Here is a 25,292-nt window from a genome sequence, read left to right as displayed (position 1 = left end):
TGTTTCATAAAACAAGTTTACCAAATAAGCCAGGCTTATTTCAGTTAGTCTGACTTATTTTGAACCAAATCAGCTGACAATAAGTCAGACTAACTGAAATAAACCTGGTTTATTTGGTGAACTTGTTTTATGAAACAGCCCCCATGTTTGTTTGGTACATATGAACTATTCTATAGATACAGGCATTAAACAAGTTTTGTGACAGTGTAGATTTATGTCAACATTCAGATACAATGAAAAAAAAAAAATAATAATAATAATTTCCCAGTATAACAAAGACACTACCCTTCTTCTGAACAAATGTTGTCCAACATTTAATCAAATATGTGTAAAGATCGACAGTGACTACAGGAGAGGTGTAATACAGAAGTCATACAAAACTATTGTTTCAAACAAACAGACATCGTATTTCATTTACATTGGATTATTTTACATATAACTGAAATGCAAACAAAACAAAACAGACTTTAATGAAAGCCATATACCAGTGAAGTATAATTTGCCCTTAATCTTTAAAGATAGTATCTGCATGAATTTTTGTACAAAATATACTATGTCAGGCCAGTATTAGGGTAGTGCTAATTCTCAGGCTTTGATACATTACTTTTACACACAGCTTTATTTATGTTTTTACTAGTTAATTTTACACCATTATACATGAGATCAAAGCCTAAATCTTTATAAAAGAAATATAAAAGGATAAAATAATGTAAAAAGAGCCTAGAATTGGGTAGTAAGTGCTACTGTAAAATGTAACTGCTTTAAATATTGATTTTTATTTTATTTGTTTTTTTTTGTTTAAATCTGCATTGCTTTGGTCACTCTGTTGCACTATACAAAATACACTTGCATCTCTGACATAACTTGAAGCTGTCATTCTGTAAAACAGTAATTACTCATAGATTCCCTATAGATTTATAGAATTTACATTTACTGTACATACAACATGACACTTTTTTTTTTCAAAAGTGCATCTGCAATACAGATAATCTTGACAAAAAAAAGATAGCAATACAACTTTATGTATTAAAATTATTTCCTTGTAAAATGATATATATCAAAGATAATCTGTGTAATTATATTTTAGTTTAAGTTGCTTTTAAAAAGGATTTTAGACATTTCAGCATACTTCAGAATTTATACAACCTATGTTTTATGGCTCAAAAACTCCCTTTGCAAGGCCTGCTGTGAAACAAATAGAAAACTCACAAACCTAGCGAGGGATCTGTAAAAAATAGTCTCTTAAAATACGCTAAAATATTTGGGGAAGCCTGAGATATGCACTGTGACATTTCAATTTGACATCAGCCGTTGGAAATGAGCATTAAACAAACAGTGTCCCTGTAACACTCCAAAAGCACGAGTCCAGTGACACACTGCAGATTCTCTCACATGCTGGCAAAAAAGGGCTGCACTGCTGGAAATGAACCTTTTACCCTCTGATCGCCATGAGTTGTTTGATACTGTGCATGGCAAAATTAATTGCAAATTGAGTCAAATGAACATAGTTGTATATTGTTTAAAAATAGTTTTGTTAGGTCAATATTTGAATGTTCAATTGTTTTATGTACACAAACACTAGAAATTCCAGAAATATGCAGGATACTCAGGTGCAAAAACAAACAAACAAAAAGAATATTATAGAAGGAGTATTATATAAATGAAAATTCTGTCAATATTTACTCACCTGTGTGTTATTCCAAACCTGGTTGCCTTTTTTTTTTTTTTTTTTTTTACCTATCTCTTGGAACACAAAAGATGAAATTGTGAAGAATCTTCATGAAGCAGTTTTCAGACAGAAAAAAAACACTACATATAAGTTTGGAACAACGTGATAAAAATGACAGAATTTTCATTTTTGGATGAATTATTTCTTCTAAGATGGTAATCAAGCATAAATGGTGCAAAAACCCTGAAGCGCAGACACCAATGTCAGTTGACACGTAACAATGAGCAAACACATGTCCGAGCACGAGAACCACAAATGTTCCTTTTGTTCTGAAGTTACCACAAAAGAGTGCGTTTGTGGCTTGGCACCACAGGGACACATCAAAGACACAGACAAGAAAAGTGGGTCAAAACTTGTGGCCCTCATATGGGTTACCAGATTTAGATTATGCAGAGAGAATTCCAAAAACATTCAATTAAAAACGGGATGACAGAAAATAAAAAAGTCTGAGATGCTGGTGGATGTGCAACTTTTAACACGCACAAACATTCACCAAATGACATGAACACACGACAGTCGACAGGAGGGGAATGCTGGGATACACTAATCTCAATGGGACCAGACTGGATGGAAATCTGACAAATGAACCCTGAACTCATTCACTGATTTCATGACTTAGCATCACGTGTAGTGTAGTATTTGCTGTCAGTCATGGAACAGATCTTGATTTGAATTGAATTATATTGTGGAATTTTCATGCAAAATTGTTTTACGATTTGGAGATTCAATGAGACTTTAAAAATACATTATATGGTCTTATGCTTCATCAGCGGCATCCAAAAATTCCTCTGGGGAGCACTGAGCTGCCACCTACAGTGAACCATCACGGCAGGTTCAGACAAGGGCAGAAACAGACATGATGAATGTGAATCATCGACATAAATTTTCTATGCCAGGTCATTGTGTTAGCCTGAGAAATGTTCAAAACTGATTCGCAAAGCGCAAAAAAGGCACATTTTCCTTTTTTGATATACCTTTGTAAACATTTCAGCAGTGTACATGCAAAAAAAATGGGAAATTATCATTAAAAAATGTTCTCAAATCTCAGTCACATTCCGTAAGGTAAGAAAAGGGTGGCGTTAAGGCATTGTTATGATCTAAGGCAGTCATTTCTGATGGAACAGAAGAGGCTTGACACTCCCATCTTTAAATTTTGGTAGCTGATGGCTGATGATCTCCGCCAACATCTCAGGAAACTCCACGCTCAGAGATTTATTCACAAATGTGTAGAAACAGAAGTTGAGAAGCTCCTCCACCATCTGTGGACAAAAGTAGCATTACAATAAACACTGCATGACCCCAACAATGCAACCTAATGCGTGTACATTCATAAGTAGAGATCGACTGATATATCTGCAGATATTCTGTATTTTTAATTATCGGCACTGGGCAATGCATTTTCTGTTTGGCTGGTAACTTAATAAAAAGCGGGACTTTTATTCTGACATCAATAAGAACCCAGCGCACATACTTCATTGGCTTACTGTCTTTATTTAACAATTCTGCCTAATAAAAGGCAAAAAGCTCTCTCTCTCTCTCTCTCTCTCTATATATATATATATGCATTTATACCTTTTAAACAAGTCTAGAGTGCCTATAAACTAAATATTGAGGATTATTACCAGTACAGGGTAGATTAGATGCAAATCGTAGCCCATTACTGATTACAAATTACATAATGAAAATTGTAGTTAATAATGTAATGTGTTGGATTTCACAAACTAGGTAACGTAGTCTGAGTACCTTTTGATTATTTTCGAGCTACCTTGTAAACAATATCTTTCATTCATTGTTATCAATACTAAAAACTGCATTAAACATCGCATTAGACCAAGGTTTTCCAAACTGGGGTTGGTGAGGAGATGAAAAGCTAATAATGAATGAAATCACCAAATGTCAAAGTGGCCTATCCATTTTCTGTGCAATTATAGTCACCTCCGGGTGTGTGCAGTTCCATAAAACTGGAAGATTTTCCAAATGTGTATAAGCGGTAAGATTTTTTAAAAAACATAAGAATTAGGCCGAATCAACACATTATTACTACTGTACTGCCATTGTGTAAATAATATGTAATCATGTAATCTATAATCTGATTACAGATACTTTAAAATGAAATTATAAGTACTTAATTTCGGAATCTGATGACGTAATCCAGATTACATGTGATCAGTTACTACCCAGCACTGTTTCTCACTGCAAAGACAATGCACTTGAATGTGTTCCTAAACGCAGGGGTGCCCAGTCCTGCTCCTGGAGCTCCAACCCTAATCAAACACATCTGAAGCAGCTAATTAAGATTTTAAGGAACACTTACTTATTACAGGCAGATGTGCTTGGAACTGAACTCTGTGGGAAGGTTGTGAACAGGACTGGGCATTCTGTCTTAACTCAATGCACCATGTACGCAACGTGCTGACCGAACGCTTACGTACATGCATAAAGTACGTTTCTGGCCTGGCGTGTTCTTTTCTCTTGTAGATGCAATAAAACCATCTGCCAGTAACGCATCTAGTTTGCTTTTGCTGATTGTTAGAGATGCCAGCTTACCTCCTGCATTGAGTCCAAAAGCTTAGTGAGCTGGTAGAACCTCTGCCAGTTCTGGCTGGAGTTCTCCTCTCGTTTAACAATGGCTTTGCCCAGCTCCTTGATGTACGACATGCGGATTTCATCAAACACAGCTTGGCTTTTAAGGCCGTCCTTTGGTACTGTGGAAACAGATGGGGTCAGGATGAGACGTTTACTTTACATTATTGCCTTTAAATCCAGAAAATATTCTAAGGAGAAACAAATTCTGTATCTCATTAAAGAGTCAGACTTAAACAAATGCCACATGCAAATACTAAAAGGACTTTCACACTGGAGAAAGCTCTGACATAGCATTTCACAGATCACCTGCTGTCAGAATTGCTCTAATTAGAAAAACTGCAATCTTCAAGCTTTATGAAAGGTCAGATGCGACATCGAAACAGAAGTGGCTTCGACAGTTAAGCAGAACCTCTGGAGGCTTTTTACTCACTGATATGCTTTCTTCCGTCTTAACCGCTTTGCAAAAGCACAAGGAGGTCAATTAAGTATTTCGCTGTCATCAACAAGACTGAGCACATGGATACATTTTGCCTTTGTAAGCGTCGTCATAGGGACAAATAATTCTGAATGCGAAAATGTAGAGATATTCAAGTTGACAGATTGTTATCACGGTAAATCCAACATGACGTGAAGATCTGCGTAAGTATTAGAAAAACTCTGGAATACAAAAAGCGTGTTTTGGAAAGCCACTATTGGACAGTGGCTGGTTATGAGAGTGTTGTATGTGTTCACATTTTTCCTCAATGTTTTTGTGACTTGATTTTGCAGCATTCTCTGATTCATGAGCTCTGGTGTGCTGAGGCAGCCCAGTTCTAAAAGTGAGAGTAAATGCACAAAAACAAAGCACATCTTTCAGTGGATTGAGGGGAAATAAAGTTTATACACCAAAGGTCAAAGAAAAGGATTGGAATAATTACGATTTTTAATGTTTTTTGAAAGCAGTCTATGCTCTTCAAGACTGCATTTATTTAAATATAAACATTTTAATGCATTTTAAAATGTCATTTAAAGCTCAGTTTTCTACAGTTATTATTCCAGTCTTCAGTGGCACATGATACTCTGGAAATCATTCAAATATGCTGATTTGGTGCTCAGTTATTAATGTCTCTTATTACTATCAGTGTTAAAACAGTTTGTACAGTTTACAATTTAGTTGGAAATCATGATCCATCCATCAGAATTCTTCGATAAATAGAAATAAAAGCATCCTAATGTTAGTGTAATCTATTAACTACACATTGTATCTATTTAGTCGAACAGCATATGAATGTCATGTCATAAAATATTTCGAAAATGACTGAATTTGTATTTAACGTGATAATTTAATAAAAACATTGTAAGTGACTAATTATAATGCTTACATTTACTCAGTCATTTAAAAAGCAGCTACAGAAAACGAGCAAAGAACATTTACATTTCCAAAGAACATCATCACTGACTTAAAAAGCAGCTAAATGTATTGATCTATATCGCACAATTTTGACTTTATAACACAGATTGCAAGTTTATATCATATATATATATATATATATATATATATATATATATATATATATATATATATATATATATTTTTTTATTTTATTTTTTTTACGGGAATCTAACAGGAAGTAATGATTTTCAAAAATGTAATTAAATCTCTTAAAGAATAAGTTGAAAAATTTCTAATGCCTTTGTGTTGAGACACAACATAAAACCACTTCATGAAAACAGGTTATTAAAACAAAAGTCTAGACCATCTGTGAGGGCCCCAGAGGCACGAGGCCCTGTGTGGGCGCTCCGCCCCCGTGACAGTCTCATCAGATCACATCCAAGTCAAAGGAAAATATGCAAACCTGAAGTAAATGTGAATGTGTTTCACGTAATGGCTGTTGGCCCTGAGGCGTTCAGATCAGTGGTGTATCAGCCAGGGATCTGAGGCCCAGGCATGCTGGATTTCAGCCCAGGCAAACACTTAAGACTCAAATGAACCTATGCAAAGCGCCGCAGAGGTTGATAGTCTCTGTGCAATTATATCTTGATCTCTTATCAGATGAGACAGCATGATTTCAACACAGAGAGATCTGATGTGCAAATGCTGTGGCTTATTGGTAAGCATGCCGGCTTTCAGGCTGTTTACCAATTGTGTATTATACACTGCCAACTATGTGTAAAAATAGTACTGAAAGTTAAACAGACTGCGGGCATGCAAAGTATTCTCTCTACACTGTTTTCATATACCGTAACCTCACATGTGCATGTTTAATTCGGCAAGTTGTGTCCAGTTATCATTTGGCCGGTCAGCACAGCCGTCTATTAGGCAGTCATAGCTGAGGTTTAACATTATTACAAGGACATAAAAGATCACAGTCTTTGCCATTTGCTTGAGAAGTAGATCATGGACGTCTTCAAGATCGATCATTGCCTAAATAAGTCTCTGGGATGCAGAGCACTTGATAACAGTCAGATTCATAAAATGATGATGATCCAGGAACAAATGCCTGACCTCAAGACCTATTTTCATTGACAATATAGAAATGGTTTAGTAGTCAGAGCCGATAGCCTCGTGGGCAGCATGTCGAAATGTAGCACCGTTGCGCTTCGGGCGTCCCATGTTTGAGTCCCGGCTCGTGGACCTTTTCCGATTCCATCCCCCCTCTATCTCTCCAACTTGACTTCCTGTCTAACTACTGTCCTATCAAATAAAAGGCAAAAATGCCAAAAATAAATCTAAAAAAGAAATGGTTTAGTAAAACCAGAGAAAGACTTCATGAATAAATGCAATTTCATTAAGAAGCATAAAAGTGCATCCTAGGGTTTCCTTTTTCTATTATTTTGGGATTTAAAGAAAATGAAAATAAAAGTGTTTTTATGAGTCAACCTGTGACTTGATCTCTAGGTTTATTCAAGTTAGATCACTAACAAGCATCATAGTGAGTATCCCAAATAGCCAGTAAAGGATATACTGTGTAAAGTCAGCATAGGGCCGTGGCCCCAAAGAGTATTTTGACTCAGAAGTCACATATTAAAAATTAAGGAATGCTTAAGTGTCTCTCAAGGTCACACAGATGTTCAAGCAACGTAACAACAGGTGAAGTTCATCACATATGAACATGTTCCACTAATGTCTGAAAACAACACAGTGTCCAAATACATTATTTAGTCACACTTTATTTTAAAGGTCAAATCCTCACTATTATCTACACTTTTTGCCTAATTTGCTGTTTATTAACAGTTTGGTAGGTTAGGTATGGGCTTGGATTAAGGAATCCAAAATATGGTCATGCAGGATAAGGCATTAATACAGTATGTGCTTTTTGCATTAGTACTTATACTAATAAACAGCCAATATGCATGCTGATAAGCAACTAGTTGATAGTGAGAATTGGTCCTTAACATAAAGTGACACCATTATTTTTCATTTTGAACAAATTATTGTTTTCATTTGGTGAAATGTTTGTGCTGTCTTTAAAAAAATGTTTTTTGATGTCACTGTACATGCACACTTCCTGTATGTAATTGTGCTGACTGCGGATACCTGTGCTGAGGAGCAGGAGCACTTTCATGCAGAGATACTCGTCGTAGGACACCTGCAGCCTGACCAGCTCATTGGCGATCTTCAGCATCTGGTTACACTGGTCACTCATGTAGGGTAGTTTCATCCTCTCCCTTTAACACACACAGAGAAACATTCTTATTCTGCAAGCATTTCACAGCATCAAAGAGAGAGAGAGAGAGAGAGAGAGAGAGAGAGAGAGAGAGAGAGAGAGAGAAAAAACATCATGACCAGCAGAAGAAACTTTTAACATCTGACAAAATGATTGTTGACATGGACATACAGCAACATGCCAACAAAATGATCCATATTTAACTATTTATTGATGATGAAAATATTTTTTTATATGATTTGCTCAAGCAAACGTGTAACACAATTAATTATAGCTACCTATTTAATTAATTTATAAATTAAATTTATTAATTAAAGGCAATTTGCCATGTCACATTTTACATTTTAGCATTTATTGATGATGGATGATATATTGAAAGAAAAGAGTATGTGGTATGAATTTGCAGTTTCCAAACTGACAAATGCAAAGTCTATACTGCAGTCAAAATTCAAAAAATGGTGAAAATGCATTGTGTCCATTGTTTGGTATTCCTAAGATATTTACAAAAGTAACACGGATTCATTTGTAATAGACTTACAATATTCCACTAAACAATGCATGCATAATTGAATCGCTTTTACAAACACAGTTGTACAATATATTTGTAAATATTATACACAATTTTAAAAGTTAGACTTTTAGATGCTATTAGATGCTATTTTAGTAATGCAAATTGTAAATTAACTTACGTTGAATATCATATAAAAATGTTATAATAAATATAATATAAATACTGAATATTGAACTGAAATATAATAATATTAAATGAAATGTATAATTATTATAAATATAAATTTGGATGTTATATATAATGCCTATATAATATTCAATATAATGCATTCAGTTATATTAAATATCTGGGGGTTTTCAGCCTTAAACATAAAGCCTTTTTTTGCATGTACTTTGCATCTAAAATGCATTTAAAGAACGTTTTATAAATGTTATCACACTACATGTAAATGAACATTAACACAATGACAATACACCAACACACCAGACTAATCCAGCAAATGTTTTCCATTTTTTGAATAGGAGACTTTGGGTTTTGAATTAATGCTCATTTGACTGCCTTTTAGATTACGTGTCATTTTACTACGACAAGACACAAGCTTAAAAACCACATAATCTGTCACCAAAAGCCAAAACATTCCAATTGTGGGTAGTAAAGGTGAACTCACTCATTGATGACGAGGTCTGGAGCAAAACACAGCATGCCCCCGTTACACTGCTGGTAGGATCTCCAGCCCAAGCCGAAAGACATTAGGAAGAGCCAGGAGCACTGCAGGAGCGTCATCTGGTCATCCAGGTGCAGGTTTCTGAAGCCTTAACGTGACAGACATTAACACTTAAACACCATCTCAAGAGTCCTACAAAAGCAACATAGTTCAAAATATAAAGAACAATCTTTGCTTAAACAAAGAAATGCAAAGCATCACTGAAGAACCATCATTTTGAGCTTTGCTTTAAAATGTTAAATGGTTTTAATTACAATTTGATTTTGAGATTTAGTTTCAGCCGGTAAAATAATAATATATGATTGCTGTTGCTTAAAAAACCCTCTGATGCAGCTTTATTATGACATCTCTGTTCTGATTTTGATGTCACTAAAATCAAAACCAACTCTTTGGCTCATGTATAATCATCTTTCCTGATTTCAAAACCTTCCAGAGACACCGAGCTTTGTTCATAAAACTGGAGCGGATCAAATTTGTGTAAATCGTTCATGAAACCACTGTTACATAAAATGTCAGATTAAATTGAATGAATTAATTCATCATTAGGGATCAGATATATCCATCACAGAAGGAAAAAGAGAGGGTTCACTAACTTTTGACTTTCACATGCCATGTTTTCAAATCTCTGAAAGTAATTATTTGTCAGAATGCTACAGAATGCTAAAATGGCTACAGTATAATGTTGTCTTTTTAAAGAGGACGTACAGCTCACAGAAATGAGTTTGCTCAAGCATGTGGCTCTTACATAATCCTCTTCCACAAGTATTATGAAGATATATTTGCATACTGCAAAATAATCCATACAACATACTCTCTAAGGATAGACACTTTATACCATTGTAATGATTACAGCCCGGCCAATATGGGTTTTTGGGAGGCTGATGCCGATACCGATATTATGGAGTAAAAAAAGACCGATATCGATATATCGGCCGATATCCTTTATTTGTAGGCTATATTATAGTACAGTGTAGACAAAAGTTTGGACACACTTCCCATTCGTGTGTCCACACTTTTGACTGGTACTGTATATAGTAGGGGTGCACGATAAATATCGGCCGATAATTAATGCGCATCTCGTCAGTAAAGCCGGTTCTCTAATCGGCGGTAAATTCCATAAGGTGCTTGATTTCTCATAGAGCAGCTGTTAGTACACCGAACCATTGTTAACTGACAAGCTGTGCAAATCCATGCTGATAATGAACATGGATTTGCGCAGCTTGTCAGTTAACAATGGCTCTATGTAGTAACAGCTGCTCTATGTGAAATCAAGCACCTGATGGAATTTACCGCTGATATCGTATTGTATATTGTTCCAGCTGGTTAGGAAACGGTGTTACATGTATAAATTGAAAAATAATGATTCAAAACAAAACAAAAGGTTGTGTTATGATTAACTGTATATCAGCTAATATCGAGGACTCACCAGGAAGAGCTTTGGCCCACTTGACGGCAGAGACGACCTGGCGGCCTCCCAGGCGGTTAAGTGTCGTCATGAGGCGGGTGGAGGTGTCTGGGATGGTGCTGTCATAGCCCGCGTAAATGATCTCAGGCTCAATGGCTTTGAGCAGGGACAGCATGGTGGGCACCAGCTGGGGCATGGCTTTGGGCACCAGCGAACACATGCGCTCATCAGGCAGAGCTGGGGCCTGCTCACTTGAGGATGAATGACCCTGTAATCGCAACTGTTTCTTCTTTTTCCGAGCTAAGATGAAGGGGAGAAATTTGATTATTTATAATTCAATGAATAGAAATTTCATCTGAATGTTGAACACAAGGCATATCGGTGAATAGTTACTTAATTCTTGCATGACTAAATCTGTGACTAAATACACTTTTATCTTTTGAATCGTGATACAATCTTTGGGAAATTAATCCCCATAGCTTCTATTGCTGCACAGATTTTGTAAACGAGTCAGTAAGAAGGATGTCAAAGATGAATAGAAAGGAAATCTTTTTAAAGTCTAGTATAAATCATATCTGCCAAGTTAGTGGTGAGAAATATAATATTTGTATTCATGTTAGTTTCAACCATTGTTGAAAAATGCTTGCATCTTCAAAAAAGCAAAAATGGCAAGAATTTCTGTAAACAAGTCAAGTGAAATTTATTCGCAATACACATTGTTTCAATTCAGCCTTATTAGAAAGCTGTACTATCTTCATGCTTTAACACTGAGCAGTTTTAGGGAAGGGCAATATGACAAAGTTGCAGAACAGACTATTTATTGGTTAAAAAACTGTTGCTTTGCCTTATAATGATATATAATTTGAGCTTCACATCATTCATTTTTGCATTGTTACATCACATCTGTAAATAAAGAGAAGGTCTCTGGGTGGGAGGGGAGTTGTTATTTCTGACAGCTTGTAGCCATAACTAATGAGCTTAATCAATAATGGATTTTTCAAAATTGCAGCCATCTGAGCTGAGTTGTTAAAAGAAATAAAAAGAGTAGAGCTGACTTTTTTGGACTGTTTTTCAACAGCTCAGAGTCCAGTCATTTAAAAAAATGGAATTTACTGTATAATGTGGAATGTTATGGAATTTGGCAAATTTTGGACAAATAAATCGAAAGTAGGTCAGTTCACTTACATTGCGATATGGCTGGTTAGTGTCTGAGTATTAGGCAGCAAAAATACTTTCAAATATGAATCCTGCATGTTCTGTGTGTCTCTGTGTGAACGAATGATGCAGACACACTGTTTCGCTTACTACACATAATGAAGTGTAGAACACGCAAGTCTCACTCGACTGGAAAGGTGCTTCACATTTCCGGTCTCTGGTGTTTCTAGTCAAATTAACATATTTTCAGAGCCGTTAAACCTATGAAAATGGTTTTAAAAAGCACATTACACCATAATTTCATAATTATGTCGCCTGTCATAGTTTAATGAGTGCATAGATGACATGACTGGACATGCTAGCTGCATTGAAAAAACAGATGAGGGCATATATCCTAAATACAGCTCCCGATCGGGGTGAAGTTCAAGGAATTATGTCCAAAATGCGGTTCTAGATATGGGTTAATTTGATGGAATTTTGTGCAAAAATTTATTGTGGTAGACTTTATTTTATTATTTTAAATATTATGACATTTTTATATTTAGTTATACTGGAAAAGTTTCCATTCAGTCAATCTTTTTTACACCATTTTAACATGGATTTCTATGGAGACTGGAACGCGAGAGCACCCAAACAGAAGTAAGAATCCTTCATGGCGCCACTCATCGGTTACTCAGGAAGAAGGTGGATATTAAAGGCAATGCTCTCAAGTGAAGTGACGCCCATAGGATAAGAACTGCTTTCTAGTCATTTACAGTGAATTCAAGCAAGTACTAATTAGGGTTGCTATTACGTCCTCAATATGATTATGACTGTCAAATGATCATGAGGCAGAAATTTGAGCATGCCATGTATGAGGTGTACTCCCGCTCATACTGATTCCTTAAATAAAGGAGTATTCCAGTGTCCTTTCTTGTATGAATCTTTTGAATTTCAGCACAGATACCATACAAATGGAGCTTGCAGATACATGTACGCCCTGAATTCTGATGTGTGAATGCCTCTTGAAGGTTTTCTCTTTTAAAATTATTCAGCTGTTCTGCTGATTGAGAGCTTACCATCAAACCCAATGTCATTCTGTCCCACTTTTTAAATTTTCTGCCATAAATGTTTCTATGGCAACTAAAAGCCTCTCTGGTACATCCCCAGATTTAGTTTGCACCTAACTGCATCAAGGGTTTGTTTTTTTTCGTTTGGTGCTTCACGCAAATAAATCATCCACAATCGGGTGAGACAATTTTAAAGCCTTCCACAGAGATGGACAAATTCTGCCCAATAACTATGAAGTACATCAGCACGCTGTCATCAAGAAACTGCTGCAGGTTCTTAACGATTTTGGCCATTTTATACCTTCTTTCATCTTTTGTGCATTGAAGGAAAAATCTTTACAAACAATTTTTGGTCTCACTATGTTTCCACCACCTACTTAAGGATGTGGACAGGAGAAAATGCATACAGCACAAGGAAAAAGCAAAGTGATTTGTAGGATCAGTAATCCACATTCATAAAAAAAATACTGGAACTCAGTTTTTTTGATAAATTACAAAACTATAAATTATTTGTTGTCATTTGGTTTGTCAAAATTTCACAAACATAAATGTGAATGGGTCTTTCCTTCAAAGCTATTCACTTTAAATCTTTTGGGAACAAAAACAAGTGGAAGGAAATGATGGTAAGATATTATTTTTGGAAAGTCAAATTCCTCTCGATTGTCATTCTTAATTGCTCACTGGTTTGTGACCCCGTGCAGTGGCATATAAAGGCCATATAAAGCACTCAAACAAACCGCTCATCAATCTATCAGAGCGTCCTCACCTTCCAAGTTCATGCCGGCCTGAAGACACTTGCGAAAGCGGCATGCCGGGCAGTTTTTTCTTCTTATCTTGTCGATGATGCAATCGTTCCTTCCTGCGCAGAGATAGTTGTGCTGCCCTGGAAGAAATACAGGTATTACTCACAGCTTCATGGTCAAACATTTTAAAGGACCACTGATGTTTTGGGGTTCAGCATCACACCCCCCAAACCCAGACAGAGATGTAATTACAGTGGTAAAGTGACGACTGAATCCATATACTACTACTGTGTTAGTAGACTGTAGGGCTGCCCTCGATTTATGATTTTTCTGGAATCATTCGTTTGAAGCATTAGTCCACTAATCACACGTTCATTAATAAACCATTTAAATCATAATATTGCACCTTTAATTGCCTACATTGCCAAATAAGCACTCAAGCGCATGCATAAAGCTTGCCATGGCACACTGGCAGAAGTAATGATTATGAATGTGTCAGGGAAAAACAGTAAGGAGGCTGCATTAACATTTTATTATTACGTCGGGGTCCTGATCACCCTGTTGGGGTTTATTCTGAGATAACAACCGGCTGGATGTACATTATCCCTTACATATTTCACTTATAAACTAGAGATTTTTTGTTTTCAGTTTAAAAGATGAAGTAGGCGACACTGACTCGTCATGTTTCATATGGATTACATAATCTGAGAATATTTGTTTTCCATTTGAATTGGTTTATTTGAAAGTAGACATTTCACTCTCTATAGATATATATATTTTTATGTCTGAAAGGCAAGCATACACTGAGTTTCAAAGTTTCGCGCTCAAGTTCACAGAGATGGCAGAAAGCGCATCCTGTTTGCTTTCATTATTTTACAAAAGTGCCATGTTTTGTTGTTACTTTGAGTGCACACAAATAAACGTAGACTTTGCAGATTTGAAAGATGTATTACTCTTATCTGTATGAGCTACAGTGAGGGAGTATTTTAAGAGCCGGTGAACCGCACTGGTGCCTCCATCTGTCCTGCAGTATTTGAAAGGTGTATTAATTTTATTTTTATTCTGTCCTGCAGTGAAAAGTTTTGATTCAGTGCAGTGAGCGCACTACTGTTCAGTTTAAAGTTGTTGCTATTAAAATTTTTTAGATGATTTTTCTTGTTTGATGTCGGTTTATGATTGGCAAGCGTTTGGATGTCCTGCCTGATGTATTACCACATAGACCAGCCGCTAACGATCTTCATTGACTTTACCAATGTAGATTTTTATTGATTTATTTATATTTTCTGTGACTAAGCAACTAATAAACTTTTGGTCGACCAAGCCTCTTCTGGTCGACTAACGGTTTGTCGACTATTAGGGGGCAGCCCAAGTAGACTGTATTATCACTAAGAGTCAGGCAATGTAATAAACTGATTGAACTCATGTTTTAAAGGTAAAATGTAAACGTAAAACTAACTAAAGCTGGCTTGAGCCTAATATGATGGTCTTTCCAAAGTAGTAAGTCTTGAATCACATCTCTTTAATATCCATTGTTGACAATAGAATAATCAAATATGAATATGTAACAGTATGGAAACCTGATTAATAAAAAGCTAATAATAAAAGCTTTTTTTTAAAACTTTGGAGTGAAAAATGTATAAAAAACAGTGTTCTTTTACTTAATATTACTGGATATATATATTAAAAGTTTATTTTAGCCTTTGGCACTGGACCAGTATTAAGTTATTGGGTTATATTTGTTGTATTTGTTGCAATAGAAAATTGTCTTTGTCTGGGTTATAGATTTTTCTTTTATGTCAAAAATCATTAGGATATTAGGTAAAGATCATGTTCCGTGAAGATTTATTAAACATAATTTTTAATTAGTGATACGCATTGCTAAGAACTTCATTTGGAAAACTTTAAAGGTGATTTTCTCAATATATATATATGTATGTTTGTTTGTTTTTTTGCACCCTCAGATTCCAGATATTGAAATAGTTGTATCTTGGCCAAATATTGTCTTATCCTAACAAACCATACATCAATGGAAAGCTTATTTATTCAGCTTTCAGATTCCATATAAATCGAAAAATTGACCCTTACGGTGGTTTTGTGGTCCAGGGTCACACACACACACACACACACACACACACACACACACACACACACACACACACACACACACATATATATACTGTATACAGTGGTGTGAAAAAGTGTTGGCCCCCTTCCTGATTTCTTATTTTTTTGCATGTTTGTCACACTTTAATGTTTCAGATCAAACAAATTTTAATATCAGTGGTGGATAACACAAGTGAACACAACATGCAGTTTTTAAATGAATGTTTTTATTATTAAGAGAAAACAAAATCCAAAACTGCATGGCCCTGTGTGAAGAAGTGTTTTCCCCCCGTTAAAACTGTGAGTTATCACACCTGAGTTCAATTTCTCTAGCCACACCCAGATCTGATTACTGCCACACCTGTTCGCAATCAAGAAATCTCTTAAATAGGACTAACGTAGACAAAAGTTTAACTTTTGGAAGGTGTGTGTCCCATTACGTCTGGCGTAAAAGTAACACCGCTTTTCAGAAAAAGAATATCATACCAACAGTAAAATATGGTGGTGGTGTGATGATCTGTTTTGCTGCTTCAGGACCGGGAAGACTTGCTGTGATAAATGGAACCATGAATTCTGCTGTTTACCAAAAAATCCTGAAGGAGAATGTCCGGCCATCTGTTCATTCAAACTGAAGCGAACTTGGGTTCTGCAGCAGGACAGTGATCCAAAACACACCTGCAAGTCCACCTCTGAATGGCTGAAGATAAACAAAATGAAGACTTTGGAGTGGCCTAGTCAAAGTCCTGACCTGAATCCTATTGAGATGCTGTGGCATTTCATGCTCGAAAACCCTCCAATGTGGCTGAATTACAACAATTCTGCATAGATGAGTGAACCAAAATTCCTCCAATGCGCTGTAACAGACTCATGCGCTGTAACAGACTCATTACGCTTGATTGCAGTTGTTGCTGCTAAGGGTGGCCCAACCAGTTATTAGGTTTAGGGGGCAAACACTTTTTCACACAGGGCCATGTAGTTTTGGATTTTGTTCTCCCTTAACAATAAAAACCTTAATTTAAAAACTGCATGTTGTGTTCACTTGTGTTATCTTTTACTAACATTTAAATTTGCTTGATGATCTGAAACATTAAAGTGTGTGTGTGTGTGTGTGTGTGTGTGTGTGTGTGTGTGTGTTATGTAATAAGTTTATTTTTGGGTGAACTAACACTCCAGCTCTGATGTACATATCTTGCCAGCCCAACCATCACATCTTTATTCATTCCTAGTCGAGAGAATCCAAAACTTCAAAAGCTTTGAAAAAGCCCTTCCAAGCCAGAAATGTTTGGAATTAGTACAGAATGATAAGCCAAAACAGATATAATAAGAATATAAGATATAAGAATAATCAAACGCCACCTCAACCAGTCAACTGCTAACCACTCACTCAAAGACCTTTGAGGATTTCTCCATTTGGTGTGGAGAACATGCCATCCAATAGTCTGTAGAGACCCAACTTGCAGAATTGTTCATTTTGCATCCAACAGCCAAATACAGTATTCAGTGTAGCTAAAAGCAGGGTTTCTTTTTTCTATTTTTCAGTAACCAAAAACACTGCCAGGAGATTTTTGTTTGACAATCTAATTAGAAAGCTATACAGAATCTTCTTTAATTGTTATTTTATATTTTATTCAATAATGAAAAACTTACTCGGTTAATAACGTAACTAATGCTCCCAGAAACAAAAACTGATAGTGTGGAACTGCATTCGGTAATGACAATTGCATTTACATCAAACTTACACAGAGAAGCTGAAGAATACTTCAGATAATATATCTTCATTTATATTTAACCATTAACCTCACAATAATTTGTTAGATTTATGGCTAATAAATGAATCTGTTGCTCCGGCTATCACCACCTTGAAATATCAGAAAATTCACTTGCAGTGAGAACAGTGTGATCTCATACTTTATATGAGAATACTGTCAATCAGATACTTCCTGTCTGATGCTGTCCTGTAATTGGATTATACCTCAACTAACCTGACTTTTTTTTACTGAGCTCCCTTACAAACAGAGCTTTGAAATGTCTGCCAACTTGCCTAAATTGATTTTTCTGTGCTGAAGCAAAGTCGAAGAAAAGTTCACAAAAGACAATTTATCCTTATCTTCATCCCGCAGATCACCACTCCAAGCCATTTCTTTTTATTAAAGGTTTGAATAAAACAATAATGTCATGCTCAAACATGTTTAGCTGGCTTGAAGCACTGTGACTCATGTGTCTTCCCATTAGTCATGGTAAAGACACATCAACAAAACCCATCAATACCAACACAGTCATACAGCAACTCAGAGGGACCAACTGGGATGCAAGGAAAATCAAGCAGTGCAACTATGATGATTATCAGAATGCAAACTATAAGTGACTAATAACTAATGCAGTTTACATGCTTGTGGAGAGGGTCAGAAATTAACTTTGGATGAAAAATGACACCATAAGTGACAAAAATATCCTACGTATATATAAATGATTGGAAACATTTGAACTTAGGGACCAGTTCTCACTATTAACTAGTTGTTTTTAGTATGCATATTACTAGCATACTGGCTGTTTAATAGTACTTATACAGCACATATTAATGTCTTATTCTGCATGACCATATTTAAGATCCCCTAATCAAACTTAACAACTACCTTAGTATTAATAAGCAGCAAATTAGACATTTATTTGATGCAAAAGTCACAGTTATTAGTTAGTTAATAGTGAGAATTGGTCCCCAAACTAAAGTAACCAAAATATTTACTAATTCAGAGGCAAGTGCTGTTGCAATTGGTTTTATTATGTGATAAAAAAAATAAAATAAAAAAAATCAGCTCTGAAAAAGACATAAGGTAAGTTATAGGCTATAATCTAATACATGGACCTGTCAATTATTTCACATTTTTCCAATGTTTATTGTGTTATGATATGTTGTACATTATTTTCAGCTACTTGAATTTAATGCTGAATCGGTTTTATCTGTGGAGAGGGTCAGAAATTAACTTTGGGTTTTATTTAAATTGATTAAATTGACATTATTGGAAAACATGTTATATTATTATTAAAAATATACTGATTTTATATAGTTTTAACTGATATATAGAAATATATTTATTCAAAAAGAAATTTAAGAAATCATATAAATGTAACATATAAAAAGAAATTTCATGCCATAATAAAGGTTAAAAAGAAATTTAAGAAATCATATAAATGTAACATTTCTTGTAACATATAAAAAGAAATTTCATGCTATAATAAAGGATATTGCCCCTCAAGAAATTTTTTACATTTCTGACAGTGTTTGTGAGTGATTTCTTTTTCCTGCTCTGATGATTGAACTTCATTAGATCTGTGTTACTGCTATGAATTATTACTAAAGACAAAAGCATTTTAACACAAGTGCATTGTGGGGCGAATGAAACTGGAAGCAAAAGTATTATTTAAGGTGAATTTATTTACCATCTGTGTTTTGTCGTGCTCTCCATCCCACCATTGCCAAAGCAACCGAAGAAATGAGGGAAGAAAAACAAAAATAACAGATATAAATGTTTCAAGTGCTGAAAACACAGCTCAGTTCATGCTGACACAAAATGTGAAGCTAGTCATTTCATTCGTTTGGTTGCAACTATGAGTTTTAAAATATAAAAAGTCCTTGATAACACTTTAATTTAGGGGCCAATTCTCACTATTAACAAGTTGTTTATTAGCATGCATATCACTTGCATATTGGCTGTTTATTAGTACGTACTTATAAAGAATACATTAATGCGTTATTTTGCATAACTATATTATAGATTCCTTAATCCAACAACACACTTGAAGTTAACAACTAACTTATTAACTATTAATAAACAGCAAAGAGGCAAAAGTCACAGCTAATAGTTAGTTAATCATAAGAACTGGTCCCCAAACTAAAGTGTGACCAAATCCTCTATACAAGGCACATTCATATCTGTTATTTTTGCATAAAGGAGACCTATTTTTCCCTGCTTCTTTTGACTTTTAGCTTCTTTACCACAAAAACAGCCGCTTTAAAAGTCCTCGCTCTGAGCTTTAAACAGTGCCCTAACCAGGTACACAACTAGTCTCTCCACATTAAATGCTAAAATACTGTGCAATGCAACAAATAATATATGATGTTTAACATCAGAAATGTAAACCAACCTATTTGTCAATTTTAGCCAACATTAAACAAAATTCTTGTTGGTTAAAAAGATTTACAAAGACAAGACAACTATTGATTATGCGTCACTTTATTGTGTCACTTTTAATACTGTGCTACTGTACCTTTAAGACTTATATATGCAAATTATCTTTGTTATGATTGGACATGATCTTTAACTTGTTCTTTCATTCATAGAGACAAGCCAAGTTGTTGAATACTGAATATGGGCGGATATAAAACTGAGCTTAAATAGAGGTAATGCAAATCATTATGCAAATTACTTATTGATCATCAGCATATAACTAATGAAACTTAAATTAAACAATATCTTATTCCTCAGCGTTCATTTCCAAAAAAATAAAAAATCCTTCTGATATAGACATGGACATTTTAACTATTACCAATCTATACCAACAGAAAGGTATATTTTTATTAAATCAGGATTGTTATTTAACACATTTTCTTGGCACTCTAGAGTGCAGCAGTCCACATTTAGCATCTTGCTTCTAAAGTATTCAACTTCAGTTAAAAGACTGATTGAATCAAAACCAATCTGCTCCAAAATGAATCACAACCTCATAAACTTTGATTTGAAGAAAAAAGACAAGACTGCTTACTTCTTTTATGAAGCAATTAACTATGCATCCCATAAAGCACTGCTTTGATTAAGACAATCAAATGAGAGTACAATTTGAAACTATTGATTTAGAATCACTGACTCATGAATAGAAACCACTGGCAAAATATTTAGAATCAAATACTTTTCTAATTTGTGGATTATGGATAGCTCTTCACCAGGACTTTGGTTATCTTCCATGGTTTCCTATTAATGCAATTGCTCTGACTCTGAATTGTGTAACTGGCTTCTACAGAAACAGCATCTCTTCAACCTCTGAGCACATATATTCTGTTCTGAAAGATTTATATATTATCTAATTACTGTGGCGAAAATGAATTGGATTTTTACTTTTTGAATGCCAATGTTTTGCTCTAAAGAGAATGGATGGCAGATGATGCCAAAGGAGTGGATATTGTAGCAATATTATGCAGGTGGACTCGGTTTCAGTATTCAGATGGAGCATGTGTTAAAACAGGAGGGAATTCTATCGAGGAGCCAAGCACATGAGCTTTACTGCTGCGTGCACTTTTTCTAAACGCATTCTGTGCTCCAAACATTAGAAAATATCTAATCTCAAAGTCACACCTCTGCAGGAAACCACGCATTGACAACATGTTTTCTCTGTGAATAATTAAGGCAAACCTGATCATCTGTCTTTTAAGGTTTCAGAAAACTGTGATTGATGGAGTAGATCACACAAAAAATATTCAAAGGATACCAATTAAAGTCACACCCTGACTAGTGCTACTGTTTGAGATTCAATTAGGAAAAAAAACAAAAACAGGATGGTTGAAAAAATTATATTCAAAATATAATTTAAACAAAACTGTATTTCTTGGAAAAGAAACAAATCATTAATATTTCAGACTCTACACTATTTTCTAGGTCAGTGATTTGTGACATTGACCATATGAACAAAAAACTGTACTAAAGGTCAGATGTTCCTGCTTTGATTGAAGCACGAAATGACTTTGGGAACATTCTCAAATCATGCAGAATAACATGGATCAGCATTGCTCCAGTGCTTAATCATTGCTTGTAATGGCAGTTTATGCTGCCATTATAGCAAAATGGGGGCAAAGAAATTGATTCAACTTTAATTCAAATTATTACAATAATATAATTTGTATTGAAAAAAAATGGAAAGACACAAAACATGCTTTTACAGTTTTTCTCAATCGATTTGACACTTTTCTCCAATGTAATGAACTTGTTCTCAAAACAACTATCATAGCTATCTAAAAACAAACTTATCTTAACCAAACAGTTCAACTTTACCTCAAAATGAAGCACTGCTATTTCTTCTAGTAATGCATTTATTAAAAGTAAATATTTAAAGTGGTCATATAATGCTGCTAAAAAGAACATTATTTGGTGTATTTGGTGTAATTAAATGTGTTTATGCAGTTAAAGGTTAAAAAAAAAACATTATTTTCCACATACTGTACATTATTGTTCCTCCTCTGTGCCCCGCCTTCTGAAACACGTTGATTTTTACAAAGCGAGGTGTGCTCTGATTGGCCAGCTATCCAGTGCATTGTGATTGGCCGAATGCATCAAGCTTGTGACGAAAATGTTACGCCCCTTAACATATTACGATGCCCTGTCCGGCCGGAGCAACGAGACATAAACATAAAAACCATTGTAAATGTGATATAAACATGATTTCTATTCGTGTCCTCTTTTGGAAGGCAAAAACAAAGTAGTTTCGCTTTCTCAACGAAACAGCATCACACATTGCGGCCTTGAGTGAGCCGCGGCCGGCTTGAGTGAGCAGAGGTGGGTGGCTTGAGAATGGCGCAGCTGATGGATTTGACGAAGGAGCTTGCAGCAACCACATGTGACGACCCCGGGCTGGAATCCGCTTTGTCAACGATGAAAGCCGATTCGGCAATCCACAGTGCAAAGTTGATGTATTTCCTCAGCGACCAGCACGGATCAGCTCCAGGCATGAAGAAGCGGATATCGTCCTCTTTTGGAAGGCCAAACAAAGTAGTTTCGCTTTCACAGTGAAACACACAGCTTCTATACGACATGTCAGCGGCGGCAACAACAATACTACAACGAGAATAAAAGGTACGCCTTCTTTCTTTGCGTGAACATCTGGGTGGCATTATGCAAATCTTCCCACATACTGACGTAGAGATGTGGGGGCGTGTTAGAATGAGCCGTTTTAAGGGGGTGTGGACGAGTATTAACTTTGATAAAGAATATCTCTTTGGATTTGAGACTTTAGTCTTTGCAACTTCACAGATCTTCTTTATTCACCAAGAGCTTGTAACACTCCAAAGAGAAAGGAAAATTTGAAATCGCATCATATGAACCTTTAATATCAAATCTGTTGGTGTGTTCTTTGTTGATTATAAAACATAACCAGTGGTAGATTCAGAAATATGCTAATGAAAACAAGTTTATTGCATTTTTTTAGCAGGGAGTTTTGTTTTATATAAAGTCAGAGTTGGAAACGTCTTGGGAAAAAAAAGCATATTTTGTTAACACTTTAGAATAATGTTCCAGTAGTTAATGTTAGTTAACTTCTTTAGTTAATATTAACTAAGCAAGAACAATCCTTCTACAGCATTTATTAATCTTAGTTAATGTTAATTTCAACATTTACTAATGCATTTATCAAATCAAAAGTTTTGCTTGTTAACATTAGTTAATGCACTGTGAATTCGCATAAACTAATAATTAATAGCTGTATTTTAATTAACTAACATTAACAAAGATTAATAAATACAGTAATAAATGTATTGTTCATTGTTTGTTCATGTTAATTTATACATTAACTAACATTAACTAATGGAACCTTATTCTAAAGTGTTACCTGTATTTTTTCAAAACAATTGTGTGTGTGCAATTATTATGTGTGCAAATTGTATAATATCCAAGGTACACATTTCTAGTAATTGTAATGTTAATGCTCATATTATATTTCCAGAAAGTTTTGGAATATTTGTCCTCTCCCCAGACTTGGGTGAGGACTGGAATTGAGAACCGCTGCTACTGTCATTATAATCAGTAATTATGTCCCCACTGGATGCAACAAATGCCTAGTTTATAACAGGTTTTACTGTTTTTGTTTCGGCTCTCGGGACACAAGGCATCACAGTATAGTAAGGGGCATAACATTTCCGTCACACACTTGAGGTATTCAGCCAATTACAGCACACTGGATAGCTGGCAAATCAGAGCACACTTTGCTTTTCAGAACGATGAGCTTTGTAAAAATCTTAACGTTTCAGAAGGCGGGGCACAGAGGAGAAACAATAATGTACAGTATGTGGAAAATAATGTGTTTTTTTTTTTTTTTTTTACTTAAACCACATAGACACATTTCATTACACCAAATAATGTTCTTTTTAGCAACATCATATGACCCCTTTTAAGGGTTCATTAGTTTGAATGTACATTGATCCAAAAAATATCATAACATCTTAGTTGATGATTCAGTATACTTTATTTTTGACAAAAACTTCCCATGATTCAGTAGTGACAGCACATTTTTAGATAATTTTGAACCTAGCTTAATGATGCTAATCAGCACATGGTTAGCTAACACAGTTCTGAACAGTGGTATAGTGTTGGGTAAGTTACTCAAAAAAAAGGAATCCACTACAAATTACTAATTAATTACTTCTTTAAAACTGTAATTTGATTACTGATTACTGCATTTAAAAATTAATCAGATTACTTATTACTTAACTTTCAAGTTACTTTCATGTTTACTTTACTTTTCAAGTTATCAAACCTTAACAATACACTTCAAAGAGAAACTGAGTTCTTTCATTAATTTAATATTGACTGAAAAATTACATAAGTATTATTTGTATACACTCCCAATATTAACAAAAATTTTTAAAAGGGTTTTTTAGAATAAAGAAAACAAATAGGGTGCTCTTTCTGCATTCTTAGTCTCTGTGAATATCTTCCTGAAACAAGTCACTAAAATGAACGAAAATAACATGAGAAATACAGTATATCTAAAGAAACCTTGAAGTGTCAATTATTAAATGAAGTAAGCCATGTCCGAAAACAAATATTTTCTGATAAAATAATCCATATGAAACCAACGCGAGGTACAGTCTTTCCCGTCTGAGCTCACCTATAACGTGATCATGCCCATGCACATTGCGGGCTATAAGATAATCATCCATGCAAAACCAGGCTTGAGACGCGCGAACATGTTAATGTCCACATCACCTCCGTGAACAAAGAAAGATTCAAGTTCATCTTGGCTACTTTTCGTTTTTGGAAGAATGCACGCTGTGAGGAATAAGCCTTGAATTGTGATGCCGACGAGGCTTAATCCAGCGGCTGATCTCATTCAGATGTGTCATTTATTTTTACTTATATTACTGTTACTGTGACATAAACTTGTACACATTCACTTGTTGAACTTTCCCCAAACTACAATGCCAGACTAAAATATGTGAAATTGAGTGCAACATTTTGAAATTTATTTTGAAAAAATTAGCTCCTATCACCTATGTGAAAAACTAATTGCCCTTACTTAACTTAAAATCTGTTTGTGAATCTGTTTGACTTTTTCAGCTGGTGAAAAACTAGTGTTCTAATAATTTTGGCCACCACTGTATATACAAGTGTGTGTTTGCTGTATACATGAATTATCCTGAATTATTGATCATGCCTTTCATTTTCATCTGGAAGAGAATTTCATTGCATTTTATCTATACTACATATTTGATGTGCTTGCATCATAGGAGAAAAAAATGTACGGTTGAATCCATGCTTGACAAGCTCCCGTCACAACATCGCCGCAGGACTCTTCCTTTGTGGCTGGTGGTGTTGTTCTGGACCACCATGTCAACAATGCTTCTGTTCCATTCAAAATAATCTTGATTGTCCACCTGAAT

At 35.1% G+C, this 25,292-nt stretch overlaps 1 protein-coding gene across 2 annotated transcripts in view; it reads right to left on the bottom strand.

Moving 5' to 3' along the window:
* Positions 1–290: 290 nt before the first annotated feature.
* LOC109060192 (glucocorticoid receptor-like) overlaps positions 291–25,292 on the bottom strand; it is an 86,465-nt gene continuing 61,463 nt past the window's right edge. The window contains exons 4-10 of one of the 2 annotated variants that reach the window (XM_042748207.1): positions 19,091–19,117; positions 13,573–13,689; positions 10,624–10,902; positions 9,141–9,285; positions 7,833–7,963; positions 4,277–4,434; positions 291–2,988 (exon numbers count right to left, since the gene is read on the bottom strand). In XM_042748207.1, the coding sequence (XP_042604141.1) occupies positions 2,836–2,988; positions 4,277–4,434; positions 7,833–7,963; positions 9,141–9,285; positions 10,624–10,902; positions 13,573–13,689; positions 19,091–19,117 (1,010 nt within the window). In that variant the 3' untranslated portion in view covers positions 291–2,835. The remainder of the gene's footprint in view (positions 2,989–4,276; positions 4,435–7,832; positions 7,964–9,140; positions 9,286–10,623; positions 10,903–13,572; positions 13,690–19,090; positions 19,118–25,292) is intronic. The other variant, XM_042748208.1, reaches the window with a different exon arrangement.

Source organism: Cyprinus carpio, chromosome B21 (genome assembly GCF_018340385.1).
Source record: "Cyprinus carpio isolate SPL01 chromosome B21, ASM1834038v1, whole genome shotgun sequence".
Lineage (NCBI taxonomy): Eukaryota > Metazoa > Chordata > Actinopteri > Cypriniformes > Cyprinidae > Cyprinus > Cyprinus carpio.
This window is presented reverse-complemented; position numbering and strand designations above follow the sequence as displayed.